Here is a 16,348-nt window from a genome sequence, read left to right as displayed (position 1 = left end):
AGTCTATAAGTTTCCACATGTTTTGCGGCTTACCAGTGCCTTACATCTCTGCTGAAGACCTAGGATCCAAAGGAGATGTTGCTCTTGGTTCCAAGATCCTGGACAGAGCAGTGTTCTCTGGAGAACTCCGGACTGTGCCATACCTTTCCCAGACCCTGCAACCTACCTATTCCTTCATTTGTAAGTTATGCCACTAAGTAAACCTCCCTTTTAACTACGTGGAGTGGCCTTAATAATTTCACCAATAGTGTGTGTGTGTGTGTGTGTGTGTGTGTGTGTGTGTGTGTGTGTGTGTGTTTTAATTTCTGTGAGAACAGTGTCGGAATTTTGATGGTGATTGCATTCAATCTGTGAATCTACCTTTGAGTAGGGTGACCATTTTCACAATATTAATCCTACTGATCTATGAATGTGGGAGACCTTTTCATCTTCTGATATCTTCTTTAATTTCTTTCTTCAATGTCTTAAAGTTTTTATAAATAAGTCTTTCACCTGCTTGGTTAGAGTTATCCCAAAATATTTTTTGAGTCTATTGTGCAAGATATTATTTCCCTGATTTCTTTCATTTGTATATATGAAGGCTACTGATTTTTGTAACCTGCTGCTTTGATGAGAATATTTGTCAGCTGTAAAAGTTTCCTGATGGAGTTTTTAGGGTCTTTATGCATAAAACATATCATCTACAAATAAAGATAATCTGTTTCTTCCTTTCCTCTTTGTATCTCCTTGGTCACCTTCGGTTGTCTTATTGCTCTTGATAACACTTCAGGTATTATATTGAATAGATATGGGGAGAGTAGAAAACCTTGTCTTGTTTATGATTTTAGTGGGAATGCTTTCAGTTTCTTTCCATTTAGGTTGATGTTGACTGTTGGCTTTCTGGAAATCACCTTTATTATGTTGAGGTATCTCCCTTGTGTCTTTAGTCATGTAGGGCTTTTATCGTGAAAGGATGTTTGATTTTGTCAATGGCCTTTTCTGCATTTAATGACTTATTAATGTATGTATGTTGTATTAGTTTTCATTATATATTTTATAATTATAATTTTATTTTAAAATATTAAATAGAGAAAGAAGTAAAGTCATGGAAAAAAGAGAAACACTGCAACAGTAATTTTAGATGGCAAGCAAGGTTTCCTGAGATATGAGATATATGCTATGATTCTTCAAATTGGTTAAAGTGTCACCTAGTCCAGCTGTTAGGAGCCTTCTCCAAACCCTACTGATTCAAACTCTGCAAATTTTGGAGCAATGCCATCTTGTCATGTCTGGATTATATTTCTAGAATTAGTTTATAGCTTATTACAAAATATTAATAGATCTTGAGCATGTTACTATAAAGTACCAAGTTGCCAAATTACTTGAAATTTGCATGAGGAATAATATGTTTTCTAATACATCAACCCATAAATTTTAGTGTGCTCAACAGCACTTCATCACTGTCAAATGAAATCTGTCTGTACAATACAGGTCCTGATCTGGATGTAAAGTTCCAGTTATATTAAAAGCTCTAAAAGCTTATGGTCACAATCATGACACACTGCCTTCTGCCTCCCAGTCTGAACAAATGAACCTATGGCACATTTGTTACCTAGCATGAGTTAATATGATAAAATAACTTCCATCCTCTTATAAAGATGTTTTATATGATATGAATACCTTCATCATTATAACTATTCTCAGAAAGTAAACAGCTCATAGATGAATCACAGTCTCTTTACAGTAAGCCAAAGGATGGACCAAATGAACAGCCACAGGGATAGAGCCAGAAGAGGTCCTCCACTATGATAATGCTTAGTAGATAGTCAGAAACAGAACAACTCCTAAAATCTGAGGACTATCAAGTCATCAGTGTGAAATAGGAACCTGGGGCTGGGAAAGTCATAGCATGCTACTTCAGGGTGTAACAGCTGACATACATGTTCTACTCTGCTAAGCTTCCGAGTAGGATTGCCAGGAGAGGGGATGGCATAATAGCCAGCCCTGGTAGGACCTAATGAACACAGCCAAAAATTGTTTTCTTTTCCAACCTAACTTTAATGTTACTTGACAACTGGGTATTCCACACACTTGGTGATTTTTGCACATTTCTTCATTCTTATTTTTCCCCATGTCATTAGCCTTCCTTACTATTTTATTTTGGATGCATACAGTATGTTTTATTTCATTAGGATACTGGTGGAGAAAACATCATTTTAGGAGATCTTGTGTCTCATTTCTATAAGATTTAAATATACTTTTGGGTTGACTTTGGAAAGCAAAGATTATTTGAACCTATTTGGATGAATTACACTTAGTTAACACTTGAGAAGTGTATGTTTTAAGAAAGGTTGGGATGTTTTAGTTTGAGCATACTGTCTACTACTACCAGTGGTTTACTATGGGATATGATTGTGAGGTTGTTTTTAAGAGAGATTGTTCATTATATAAGGGTCTTAGATGAGAATTTATGACATGTTGGTAATTCACTGTCAAGATTGTCTGCCTTTTACCATGTGAGTAATTCACGACTTATTGTTTTGTGTCAGAACAAACTGAGATTAAATAAAGTACTTTGTGATTGTGGAGATTGATGGGCCCACCTTTGATACACAACTCCCTCTCTCCAAGAATCTTTCAGTAACCAATAATTCTATATTGAATACTAGATTAATGAGTCATTGCTCCCTTAATTCCAATCAGAAAGCACTTGGTTATGTTTATAAAAAACATAACACTATTGTACCAATGGGTACAATCTTTCCTGGAAGGTTGCCATTGTAGTTCATAGAGTTAAGAACTGTTTAAGAATGTTGATCCCTGTTTCCCTCAGCCTGGGTAGAATTTTCTAGCACTTACAAAGTAGGGAGAAGTTATTCAGAACAACTACAGCTTGATTTTTTTCATATTATATATTGCAGAGTATAGGTTGTTTTCAGTAATATGGTCTTATCATCTAATTCTGGTGGGCAGTCAAGAGGTATAGCAAGAGCCTATATTTTGGAGCTTCTGGGGGTCTCTATAACCAATGACTTTTATTGGTATACCCCACACCTGACACTAATAACCCATAGCTTCTAGAAACATCATTATCCAACCATTCAGGATCTCTTCTTTTTAATTATTTTTTAAACATATTTTAGGTGACTTTGTATAGAAAGTGCTTCTAGGTATTGGAGCCATCACTAAGTAATGGGATGGGATAGAGGGGTTCTGGGCTGAGAGCTTCAGCAGCACGGAGGAAAGGTTAGTGTGCCACCACAAACTTTGTAGACTAATTGAAATGTGGGCAGTGAAGAGAATCCACATCACATAGTCTATTATAATCCTGTGGACAGGGCTGAAGAAATGGCAGTGAAGGGTGAGAGTAAAAGTGAGTGTAGTCTACCCAGCCAGCTTGGCCATCAGGTTCCCAGCCAGTATCAGCAGGAGTTGGCAATAGAGACAAAGCAATGAGATTGTAGACAAAGGTTGTGGGAGAAGACCATCTGGTGGAGTTGTATGGGGGTGACCATTTTGGTTTATGCCATGTAGTCACAGTAACCAAGATGTTGGTGAAGTTACATGAAAATTGCCCTTTAAAGGAAATTATTAGTAAAGTTGGCAACCACACCATGTGCTTACTTCCATCTTGATGAGATCACCCAGGCAAAATTATGAGGAACCACATGATTGTTTTCTCCTCCAGGTGAAGTCCCCCACATAGTAAAGTAATCCCCCTTTTCTCCAAAATGATATTTTAATTAGAAAGGTTAGTATGGGTATAGAGAGAGATGGTATCTATGGCCTAGGCAGACATGTCAAAAAGAACAAAACAAAGAAATAGCATAAAGGATTTAATTGTCTCTGCTCAAATGGTCTGAGTCCATAGGTGCATGATTCACAAAACTAGATAGATGACTCTCAGACTATAGAAGAGATAAAGATCCCTTGGGAAATCACTTTCTATGAAATGTTAACAGCCCAGTTCCAGAATGGGGGAAAGGGTTGCATTACTTTTTCCTCCTTTTTCCAGTTGCAACATGGAGAGGCTAGACTGACCATGGACATTGTTTAGATGGTTTTGCTTATCAAGAGCCAGTGTTGCTGTTAGCTACATTGCCCAAGAAAATTTGCTACCTTAACTTAATATGCTATTATTTTGATAGGTAAGGAGCTTATCAGCCAGATCAGCATCTGAGGTAAAATTTAGGGATCTGGGTTTAGAAGTTTGAGCAGGTAAAACAGGAAGTACAGAACTGGAGGAATAAAGGAAAGGACTGGAATGAAGATAGAGCAGAGACTTGACAGTGGAGAGTTCAGTTTTCTTTTGGGTTTTTTTTTTGCCACTTTATCTATTGACTTATCTAACTTGATAAGAATTTTGGAAGTGGAAAGTACTGAATTTAGGCAAGGTATGGTTGTTGTTTAATTGATATTGGGGCCAGATCTGAAGGGAAAGTTTCATAAGAGTAGCAGATCTGATGTTGGCAAGACATGCATTTTTGAGGTTTAATTTTACACACACCAAAAGTGTCCCTGGGAACAAACAATTTGCATCATCTTATAAGACAAGTGGAATGCTACAGTTGTTTCCTAAGTCATTATCCGGGATCAAAAAGTAGCCTGAGGATCTAGCCTGATTTGTAGCTGAGGGTGTGACCTGTGTGTATAAAGCAGGTAGTTAAAGCTCAGAGAAAAGTTGAGGAATTCCTGTAATTCAGCAGAAGATCTAGGTCTGGGATTCTTTCAGACACTGTCCAGGCCTTACCCACTCAGTAAGATTGTGGTAGATGCAGTCCAGCAGACAAACAACAAAGAGTGTCTGCTGATGAGGTCAGAAGCCAGTAAGAAAGAGAGAGGTAAATGAGAAAATGACCCAAACTTAATTTGCATAATTCACCCAAAATCCATAGATTTCAAGTTGTTGACTGCTGGTTGTTAAGCAGTACAAATCTCACAAGCAGTCATAATCATGATGGGATGGGTCTTAGAAAATAGAAAGAGATGGGTAAGGGAGAGAAGGAAAGTTGCTCAGAGGGGAGGGCTAGAATGCAGGACCCACCAAATGTTATATGGGATTAATTGAGGTGATTCAGAAGTAGTAGAAACCTGACAGATATGGCAGAAGCAGAATTTTCCTTTAATCAGAACAACTGAAGGACCACAGTCTCTCTGGGGAAGTAGAGACTATGTAAACTTGTCTTAGAAATCTTGCAGGTTTATAGGACTTTAAAGAGTTTGGATGGTCTAGTTAAGTCCCATGGAGGCTCCACAACTGTTGGTCTGAAGTTCATGAGTTCCCACCAGTTTGGTTTGGTTGTCTCTGTAGGTTTCCCCTTCATGATCTTGATGCCCCTTGCTCATATAATTCCTCTTCTCTCTCTTCAACTGGACTCCTGGTGCTTGGCTCTCTCTGCATCTGTTTCCATCAGTTACTGGATGTATGCTCTATGATGACAGGGTATTAGGCCCTCTGCATAACTGAGACAGTTGTGTAGCTTGATCTGCATATAGGTCCCCCTGACAGTAGGATCAGGATGGCTTTTTGGAGCCCACCACCTACGGTGGGACACTTTGCAGACCCTTGGTGCAGGGGAGGGCCTTGGAACTGCCTCAACTGAATGTACCAGGCTCTGCTGACTCCCCATAAGAGGCCTTTCCTTTTGTAGGAGGGAATGGGAGGTTGGTTATTTGGGGGTGGGGCAGGAGGAAGCAAGAGAAGGGGATCTGTGGTTGGTATGTAAAATGAATAAAAACATTCTTAATAAAAAAGGGTCCATTTGCAGGTCAGTTTCCTGAAGTCCCCCTGTAGGCTCAAAGTGGAAGATACCAGCAGAAGATTCCCAGATATGAAAGCTCTCAGGTATCATCAGTGAAGACAATTTCCTGTGCAGAACCTCTCAGTCCAGAGAGGGTTTCAAGTCATTAACTCTTCAAAAATGAATATTAACATTCCCCTTTATATTTTTAACTTTTATGTACACATCATGTAATTACTTCTTGAGTTATCTTTCTTCCATTCATGTTACTTTACAGATATTCTTCCCTCTGACAAGTTTTAAATTTTATTACTAAACTTTTATAACAATTACTAATTGGATTATTTAAATTTCACTAATATTATTTCATGAATCATTAATTTTTTGGCAAATTATGCTAATTGTTAGTGAAAAATTAAACTTAATTTATGTTTCCTGAATACTCTCTTTGTATTTAAAGCCACATGTTCTGCCTCCACCTTAGTAGTTAATTCTCCTAGGAGAAATATTCTTGAATCTTTTCACACTATGTGACTACAACACCAAATAGATTTTTCTATAATATGGGGAATATAGAAAGAATGAAATATGTTATTTACAAGGGAACTATGATCAAGGAATAGATAACCACAAAGAGGGAGGAGGCAGGACAGGAGAGGGACTTAGGAAGCACAAACATGATCAAAGTACACTATACACCTGTGTGAAATCTCAAAATGTTTCCATTATTTGTATAATGTATAATAAATATATGCTAATGTGATTAAATGAAAACAAGTAAAAAATGAAAGGAACAATAAAAGACTAGAAAAATTGTTCAGAGATGGAAAGAGGCAGAGAAGAAAAGAAAGGGAGACAAAGTGTGTGAATGCATGAGAGAGAGAATAAAAATATAAAAAGCAAAGATTAAAATGTTCCAAGTAAAGAAATGATGTGCATTATTATTTAAATGTAAATGTCTGAACAATTTTGGGTTACTGCTGTGATACTGCACTGGTACAATAATGCATGTCCATTGTGAACATTTTTGCAATTTATCAGTTCTGAAATGACTGTAAGAAAAAGAAAAAGAAGAGTGTTACTGATGAAGTAGCTAATATATCACAGAAAAATTCCTCTTTCCACAGTAGATAAAATATACTTATTTTATCACCAGTACTATACAAATATAAATCATGAAATTATTTAGCAAGTGAGTCAATTTAATTTTCATACTACATGAAAATATATACACATATATTTAATTTGGTGCATTGGAAAGAAGACAGAGTGATCATATTTTACCTAGCTCAATTTGTTCTTGAACTTTAGTCCTGAAAGTGTGCCAAGTAATCTTGCTTGGAAATTGGCCCCTGTAGATGACCACACATTGCATAATGTTGCTTGTTCTTACGTGAGGAACCTGGAATAATCAAGCAGAGAGGCAAGGCATCCACTGGCTTTTTTATACCACAATAATTCCTGGGCTTCATTTGGGCCATACCTTACTAAAAAAATTTTCATTTCACTGGGACCTGCATAAAATTTCTTGGGTGTAAAATATATCTTCACAATACAAATAAAGAATTCAGAAAACAAGTTGAACAAACATTTAAATGAAAATAAATGATTTAGCACAGATGTTTTCAAATCCTTATGTAGATTTTCTATGTAATTGTTAGAAAAATTGTCAGTTGGAAATTTTTAGGCATAAAATCCTATAAGAGGGATTTCTTTTGTTTTCTTTTTCCTCACCAATGTTGGCTCACGGTAAGTATTTTTAGAATGAGAAGTGATTAGATAAGTTAAAGGGATACAGGAGCTCATTTAAAAAAATCAATGGACAAGTATCATTTGCTAATTCTATAAGTAATTCAGAATTTTTGTCAATAGAAATGTGGAGTTGATAGACTGAGATTCTAAAATAAAGATTCATAGTTGGAGATTGAAGTTATATAGAAAACATTGACTTTGGACTGTCAGGTAGTAGAGACATCCTATCACCCTTAATAGTTAATATCTTAGTAAAATCTATTGTACTCCTATTAAAAAGTGAAATTTATTTGTAATCTTAGTTAATTAACATTATTAAGAAATAATTTATCATGAATTAAGTTTGCTTTATATCTTTATTCACAATATGTGCAAAATTTCAAACACTCAATAAAAATTAGGAACACAGAATTATGAGTAGACTCTTGGCTCAAAAATCTTTTTATGTATTAGACCCAATTGTATTAAATTATCTTAATTTATTTGTTCTTTTTTGTATTATTTAACTAATCTAAAACAAGTGGGTAATAGTGGTTTATAGAGTCAAATATTTTTTGACTAAAGATATTCATTCATAATAGTACCAGTTTCACTAACAATGTGAAGTATGCTAACCAATATGAGATCATACTCAAGTGAAGCTTTATCTGTCTCTATTTGGTAGATTAAATTTCTTATAGCCACGAACTGTAAAATAACATTGAAAATACATATACAGGAAAACATTATTCAAATCATTCAGGCTTAATATTGTGTTTAATTTCTCCAGATTCATTAACTATGAATGCCCGGAATCACACAAATGAGCCTAACTTCATGCTTATGGGACTGACAGATTCCAAGGAGATCCAGCTGGTCCTCTCTGTGTTGTTCCTCCTTATATACATGGTCACTGTGTTAGGGAACATAAGCATGATGCTGATTATTCGTCTAGATGCCCAGCTTCACACACCAATGTATTTCTTCCTCACCCACCTGTCATTCCTTGACCTCAGTTACTCAACTGTCATCACACCTAAAACCTTAGAGAACCTGATGACTTCCATAAAGAACATTTCCTTCATGGGCTGCTTCACACAATTGTACTTTTTTGTCCTCTTGGCAGCTGCTGAATGCTTTATCCTCTCCTCAATGGCCTATGACCGCTACGTAGCTATCTGCAATCCCCTACACTATCCAGTTATTATGTCAACAAGGCGCTCCCATGCTCTCATCACTGTCTCCTACATGATTGGAGCTGTGGATTCCTCCGTAACTGTCTTTTCCTTAAGCACATTGAATTTCTGCGACTCCAAGGTAATTCGTCATTTCTTTTGTGACACATTCCCAATTTTAGCCCTGTCCTGTGGCGATACCTATGACGCTGAAGTCACTATATTCATTTTAGCTGGTTCTACTCTACTCCTGTCCCTTATCACAATATCCTCATCCTATGTGTCCATTCTCTCTACAATTTTGAAGATAAATTCTTCCTCAGGTAAGCACAAAGCCTTTTCCACTTGTGCCTCTCATCTCTTGGGAGTTACTGTCTTTTATGGGACTATGATCTTTACTTATTTGAAGCCAAGTAAATCCTACTCACTGGGAAAGGATCAAGTAGCTTCTGTATTTTATACTATTGTGATCCCCATGCTGAACCCACTCATTTATAGTCTCAGAAACAAAGAAGTGAAAAGTGCTGTCGTTAGAGTTGTGAAAAAGAGAGAGGGCACCCAGAGATTAAAATAAAAGTGTTGCTAGATATTTAAAAACTTTTCTTTTCCCACTGAGCACTTCTTTACCTTCTCTCTCTGCATGAACCTGACAGCTTTCTTTCAACTTCCTATTAGTGTGGAGCTTCCCTTCCATGACCAAAGTCTGGACATTTCTCAGAATGTGACTTTAAAAGACTGTGTCATTATTAAAAGTCAGGACATGCATATTAAATCCATTAACTAAATATTTGTGATTACCAGGGCTAATATAATGTAATGTCAGAAAACATATTTGCAATTCTTAAGCTTATAGAGTAGTTAATATATTGTTAAATTTCAAATATTTGTGTTAGGGAATATAACATTGACACATTAACAATGTCAAAAGTCGTCCTCTTTGTAATATGAAAGAGTTTATTATAGGTGCTATCCATAGTAAGTGAGTGAAATTTTAAGCCTCGTTTTCCTCAGTTGCACAGAATAAATAATTCCATATCCATTTGATAAACAAAATGGATATGACACTTTGAAGAAAATGAAAACCTCTGCTTATTCTAATTTAAAGTCATTAGTAAATTTCATTCATAGTATATTTGAAGAATATTCACATATATTTAACCAGTTTTTCAGTTAATTTAATTACCATTATACAAATACCTAGAAATAAAATCAGTAGTTCTGAAATTTGGATTTGAGTTAAATTATTGAAGTAAAATTAAATGATAAGGAGCTAGTATACTGTAATACTGGTGACAATGTGGAAAATAAAGTTATTAATGAAAAGAAGCACTGTGATAATTACTAATATGCATTTCCCTGTTCTTATCAATCAACAATTTGATTGTACATTTGTAAATGTATAACATAACAAAACACATGTCATTTCCTCTATATGCTTTTGCAACTTTCTTCATTCACTTACAGTATAATATTTGATTATCTTCATTATTATAAATTGTGAGTTGATGTATTCTCAGTGCAGATAAGACCTTATTTCTTATCTTACATTGCTTTAGAGCTCATATCCTACACACACATCAAGTCAGAATTCTGGATGCAATAATAAACCTGTGTATGTAGCTGCTAAACTTTTAATATTAAGATCAATTGGAATATAGCAAGTATTTTTCCTTGTATTCTTTTACTGTCTTTTATGTTATTAATTTACATTTGTAAAATATTTAAAATAAATACTGAAAATAAATTTACATTATGTTGAAAGTCATAAACATTTTCAGATAGAGTCTAAAATTTACTTTTAGAGTTAAATGTATATATTTTATTACTTCTGTTTAATGTATCTTCTATTTAAAAATTGTTTTAGAAAATGTAGTAGAACTCTTTTAGTCCTTAAATTGTCGATCTTTTGTGATTATATAGATATTAATTATACATTTATATATTTTCTCTCTGAAATATGTTAACTATTAATTTAGAATTATATTGATTTATTGTATATATATTCAATTATGTTTATTTTCACTAATTCAGACACTCCATGTTCTTAAAATATTAAATATTTCCCTATTTTATCCCTTTAAAAGACTAATATTATACTATGTTAATCCTCCATGAACATTATGTTTTATTTTTTCTCAAGTGACTGTGTTGTCTGCCATCTATATTGTTGCTATTCCTATTGGTTTATGTTTGTGATAATTAATAACACTTTAATAAATGTTCACAATTAACATTCTCCTAGTCTGTTTTTCTTTGATTTTGAATACGCCTAGTTCCATTTATTTTTTCATTTTCTGTCAAATATTACTAGTATTTAATATGCATTTATTTTTAAATACAAATTTTACTAAGATATTGTTCATGAAGATCTAACTTAATAGTTTGTAACATATTAATATGAATTAAAGGCACTACAGCTTTCAACATTAGAATCTTTTCACAGATATCACATATGTGTGAAATATATAATTATAGCCTTAGAACTAGTGCTACTCTTAGATTGGGTCAAAAAAGTCTCTGGCCTCAGTGGAACAATTGTAGTTTAATGTAGTGAGTAGGTTACTGAGAGTGCTCATCTCTAAAGAGGACATCAGTATTGTACACATGGTATTTCTATTGTATTTGCCCCTGCTATCATTTTCCTCTTATTTTGTTCATCTTCCTCCAATTACTGCTGACTCCTTCCCAAGTTTTGTACATATGTTTGTGTGTTAGGACTGGTGCATGTAGCCATAACTATTGGATGCTCATCATTGAGACATCCTTGACATGAACAAACACCAGTGTTTCATATTACTCTTCTGAATTCCCCAGCTGCCTAGCTTCTGCGGTGTTACCAGAACAATGGAGGGAGTGATACTGATGTCTTATTTAGCACAGAGTACACAACTGTCACTTATTCTCAGCACTTTGTACAGTTAACAATCTCTTCATTATGCAGTATGAGATAGTGAAAGAATTAAGTTGTTCCTACTACAATGATCCAATTAACTACTTAATATAAGATGACCATTCTCTCTAGACTCACAGCACTTGACAATTATACATGTCAATTGAGTTGAACAGAAGTATGATACAAAACAATGATTAGAAACATGAGACTGACTATTTTGCTTATTTTTTCATAAGCATTCATTTTTTTCATTAAATGCAAAGACAAAATGTGTTATACATGGAAGCACATGACTATAATTCAAGGACTAGGGTGGCCAAAGCAGGAGGACTTACTGGAGTTTGAAGCAAGCATGGTCTACATAACAAGGCTGAGTCTTTATAAACCAGAAAGGGAGAACATGAGAAAAGAGTGGAGGGAGGGGAAAGAGTGACTGGGAGAGGAGAGAGAGTAGTTGGAGGAGGAAGGGAACAGTAATAAATTACAAAAAATCTCTTCATTAATTAGTTACCCATGAAAATGAGAAGCTTCTCTGATGAAAGCTGTTAGCTGCACTTATCTATGTGTGTAATCTAGAAGACAGGTGTCCAATTATATTTTACCTTACAAATCTACCTTGCTTTAGCCTTGCCTATTTTTATGGCTAGGAAATATACATTCTTTGTGTTAACAAGAGTCGTCAAAAGATCTGTAATGTTTTAGACTGTCAAAACTGAAAACGATATTCAATTTTAGTTGAGGTATCTTACCAACTTCACATTAAATATTCAAAGCATTTATATAGAATCATTACTAATAAAAGCTATAGTCAACATAAAATATTTTATATTTGCTATTTAATTTAATTATTATATCCTCTGTAGAGCATTGCCTACCTTAGACTATACAGTAAGGATGATGACAACATAGAAAACTGAGGTAAAAACCAAGGACATTTTGTCTCTTTAGTCTAATCTCATCTTGTTTCATGAGAAATATAAAACCTAGGAGGATGTAGCAACAGGAATACTAATTTCTTAGGTTATGATGCTAATATAGAAAGTTGTAAAAGTATAACTCAGAGTTAATCTATAAATAAAATCATATTATGTAAAATCACAAGTTTATATTTTTTTTTACTACACCAAAGAGCTTGGATTCAAGGTTCAAATCCCAACATTCAGCTATAAAATAATCTCTAATATGTATCCTAATATAACATAGACCCAATTCTTCTTTTCTGGTATTCATGATATATTTTCTTACAACATTAAATTTATAAATATACTTTTGGTTTTTTTTTTTCATTTTTTTATATATAGAAGATTGAACATTGGCTCTTATACATGTGGCAAATTCTCTGCCTTTGACCTATATCCCTAAACCTTTTTCCTTTTATTTTTAGCCAAAATTACAGATAATTGTCTCATTTGACTTGAGATTTCATTGCCCTCATCTTACTTTCCTGGATTTTTTGGCCTGAAACAAAAGGCTGAACACTTATTGGCCTTTTTCTTCTTTCAGTGTAATATTTGAGTGTTTTGCCTACATGTATGTATGTGATATTCATGGCTGGAGCTCAGGAAGGATAGAAAAGGGAGTCAGATACCCTGAAATTGGAGCTATGGAGAGTTGTGAGTTGTGATGTGTGTAATGAGAGCTATACAACCCTCTGCAAGAGCAGTACTTAACCACTGAGCTGTCTCTAGCCCCAATACTTTGAGGAAGACATTCCTTTTTCACTTTTATTAAATAAGAGGCTATGCAACCGCAACCGGGAAAGTTAAATTTTAATACAGAAGCCAGTCTTAATAAACACAGTTGGAACCATTTAATTTTGTGTACTGTTTTCTTTAGTAAATGGTGATACCACACATTATCTCTTGAAATGCTCATGAGACCTAAATGAAATGATACATGCTACTAAATGTAGTAACTATCTAGTATAATGCATGTAAGTATAAATTATTAATCATTAAGGAGGAATGTTTCTTCTAGATCCATCAATTTTTAAATATATTTGAAAATAAAATTGGCAAAGTCAGTGTAACCATAGAAAACCATCAATATTGTTTTTATAAAACATTTTATTTGACATAGGTGTGTATATCTTTTTCTTTGTATTTTATGAAGAATGGACAGGAGAATTCTTGTGAATAGACTAATAATTATGATCAAATGATGCCAGATGAAGGAAGAGCACTTTACAATGTCGATTTGTTCAGATTCTCATGTACAGCTCCCGATAGCAGCATATTTCTTGAGGAGAAGAAAAACATTCCTGAAATTCAGAAGACATGCTTTCAGAAAATAAAAAAGAAAATTTATTGATGACTATCTTGTACACAGAAATAACTATCTTGTACACAGTTACATATAAGTGATATTTCTGGTTCTTATTTTGTTTTGGTAAGCGAGGGCATTTCTACTTTTTTTTTTTTTTTTGCCAGAGCTGACGACTGAACCCAGGGCTCTACCACTGAGCTAAATCCCCAGCATTTCTACTTTTTATGGCTCTTAGTGAGACAGAAACTTCTTATTCTGTGGTCGTATATGAGAAATCCATAAATGAGCAATTGAGTGGAATAGACAATTCACAAAAGAAGTACAATTGATCTAACAGTACATATACATGTTTAACATCAATATCTAGGAGCAAAATGCAAAGAAAATCTATAATGAGATTTAACCTTATTCATTGAAAATGGCTGTGACATGGACCATGAGAGAAAGCAGGGAAGGATTAAGTCCAACACTAATATTTGTGTAAGTATGTTTGTATTTGTGTTGATGGAATGTAAACCAGCGAAGCCTTTTTAGAACTTTCTATACAGGTTCTTCAAAAGACAAGATGAGAATTTCCTTATGATACATCTATATCATATATATATATATATATATATATATATATATATATATACATACACACACACAAACATATATGTATATATACGTATATATGTGTATGTGTGTATATATACATACACACACACACATATATATATATATATATATATATATATATATATATATATATAGAGAGAGAGAGAGAGAGAGAGAGAGAGAGAGAGAGAAAGGACAGATACTGTACCTTTGAGAGAAACACATTCATAGAGCAGATCACAATAACCAAGGCTTGGAAGCAGCCTAGGTGCCATCAACAGAGGAGTAAAGAAAACTTGTCTCATATACAGACTGCATTATTCTTAGGCAATTATACAGACAAATACTGTTGTTTGTTTAAAAATCTGTAGAAATGGAGATCATTATATTGAATGAAATTAACCAGGCAAGAATAAAGGTCATATGTTTTCACTTACATGTGAAATATGAAAACAAACCAGCATGAAATGGTGAAAGGTATTATTTTGAAAGAGGAATATTATCATCCAGGTTGAAGAGAGAGAATGCGACAGGGAAGCAGACAATTAACATTATCAAAATGGAAAACACATCACTGGACAATATGGATGAAACGAACGAAAACTAAAACCCAGAGGAAAGGAAAACTTTCCATTTCCTAGTCCTGGCAGAAAAAGAAAGTCTAACGTAATAGTAAAAATGACTCAGGAGAGGAGGGAGAAGAAAGAAAGACAAGACAGAGATTAAAAAAAGACCTTGCTCAAGGTAAGTGGATGAATTCAATGTCTTCTGGAGGAAAGTTTATGCAGAAAGTTATTCTTAACCCTAACTCTTTTTTTTTCCAATAATTTTACTTTGAGTTAATTTGTTTTAGAATTTCATACGGTAGTACTCTATATCTTTTCTGGCATTCCCTTTCCCTTCTCTAATTCTTTCTGTGCCTGTAAATGCTCTCAAATATTTATTTCATTATTTTATGGCTTATGTAAGTTATTGAGTCTCTTTAGTGTTGTTTGTACAAACATTTTTAGAACTGATCACTAGGATATCTTATTAGTCAGCTAGCTAAGTTACAAGTTAGCTAACTAAAAATAAAATGTATTTCCTTCTCTCAGAGCCTATAACTTTTCATAAACTTTTGAGAATTTGTAAAGCTGATCTGTTTGTTACAGTTTGCATGTCATTTTAAAGTCTGCTAATTATATTGCCTGATCCTTATCAATTAAGATTCTTCTGTGTTATATTGTCTTCAGAAATGTTGATCTAGTGTATGATTTGTGTAAAAGTAATTCCATTCATTACAGAAGTAAACCATATTCTAAAATTCTTTTTTTTGGGGGGGGAGGAGTTTAGAGACAGGGTTTCTCTCTGTGTGTAGCTTTGTGCCTTTTCTGGATCTTGCTCACTCCGTAGCCTAGGCTGGCCTCAAACTCACAGAGATCTGCCTGGCTCTGCCCAAATGCTGGGATTAAAGGCGTGTGCCACCCCCACCCAGCCCATGTTCTAAAATTCTGAAGTATTCATTCCTTCTGAAGAAACTACAAGAAAATAATTTTCAGAATGAAATAAATCAAGATGCATAAGAATCTCTAATTCTTCATCATTGAAAACTGTCATATTCTATTTTTACTGGTTTTGAGAAAATGATCTTCAATGAAATACTGCATCCTTTAAAACCACGTTTTAAAATCATTTCATTCTTTTTAATTTTTTAATTTGATATTATAATATAATAACATCATTTCTATTTTTTCATCCAACCCTGCAATTCCTCCTACATACCTTTCCTTGCTCTATTTCTAATTCATGGCCTCTTTCTTTCATTAATTGTTTTTACATGCATATATGTATGCATACATACAAAAATATTCCTAAATGCAACAAGTTGAGTTCATATAATGTTACTTATATTGTTTTTTTCACTGTTGACTACTTTGTATTGGATAACCGTTGGTGTTCTCTTCTCTGTGGAAGACTTTCTCCTGTTC

General features: G+C 34.1%; 1 protein-coding gene across 1 annotated transcript; it reads left to right on the top strand.

Annotated features, from left to right (window-relative positions):
* The first annotated feature begins 8,252 nt into the window (after nucleotides 1–8,252).
* On the top strand, nucleotides 8,253–9,200 carry LOC118583156 (olfactory receptor 8H1-like). Its single transcript, XM_036186529.1, has one exon. It carries the CDS (start codon nucleotides 8,253–8,255, stop codon nucleotides 9,198–9,200), a length of 948 nt encoding a protein of 315 aa, XP_036042422.1.
* The last annotated feature ends 7,148 nt before the right edge of the window (nucleotides 9,201–16,348 follow it).

The sequence above is a fragment of the Onychomys torridus genome, chromosome 4 (genome assembly GCF_903995425.1).
Source record: "Onychomys torridus chromosome 4, mOncTor1.1, whole genome shotgun sequence".
NCBI classification, from domain to species: Eukaryota; Metazoa; Chordata; class Mammalia; order Rodentia; family Cricetidae; genus Onychomys; species Onychomys torridus.
This window is presented reverse-complemented; position numbering and strand designations above follow the sequence as displayed.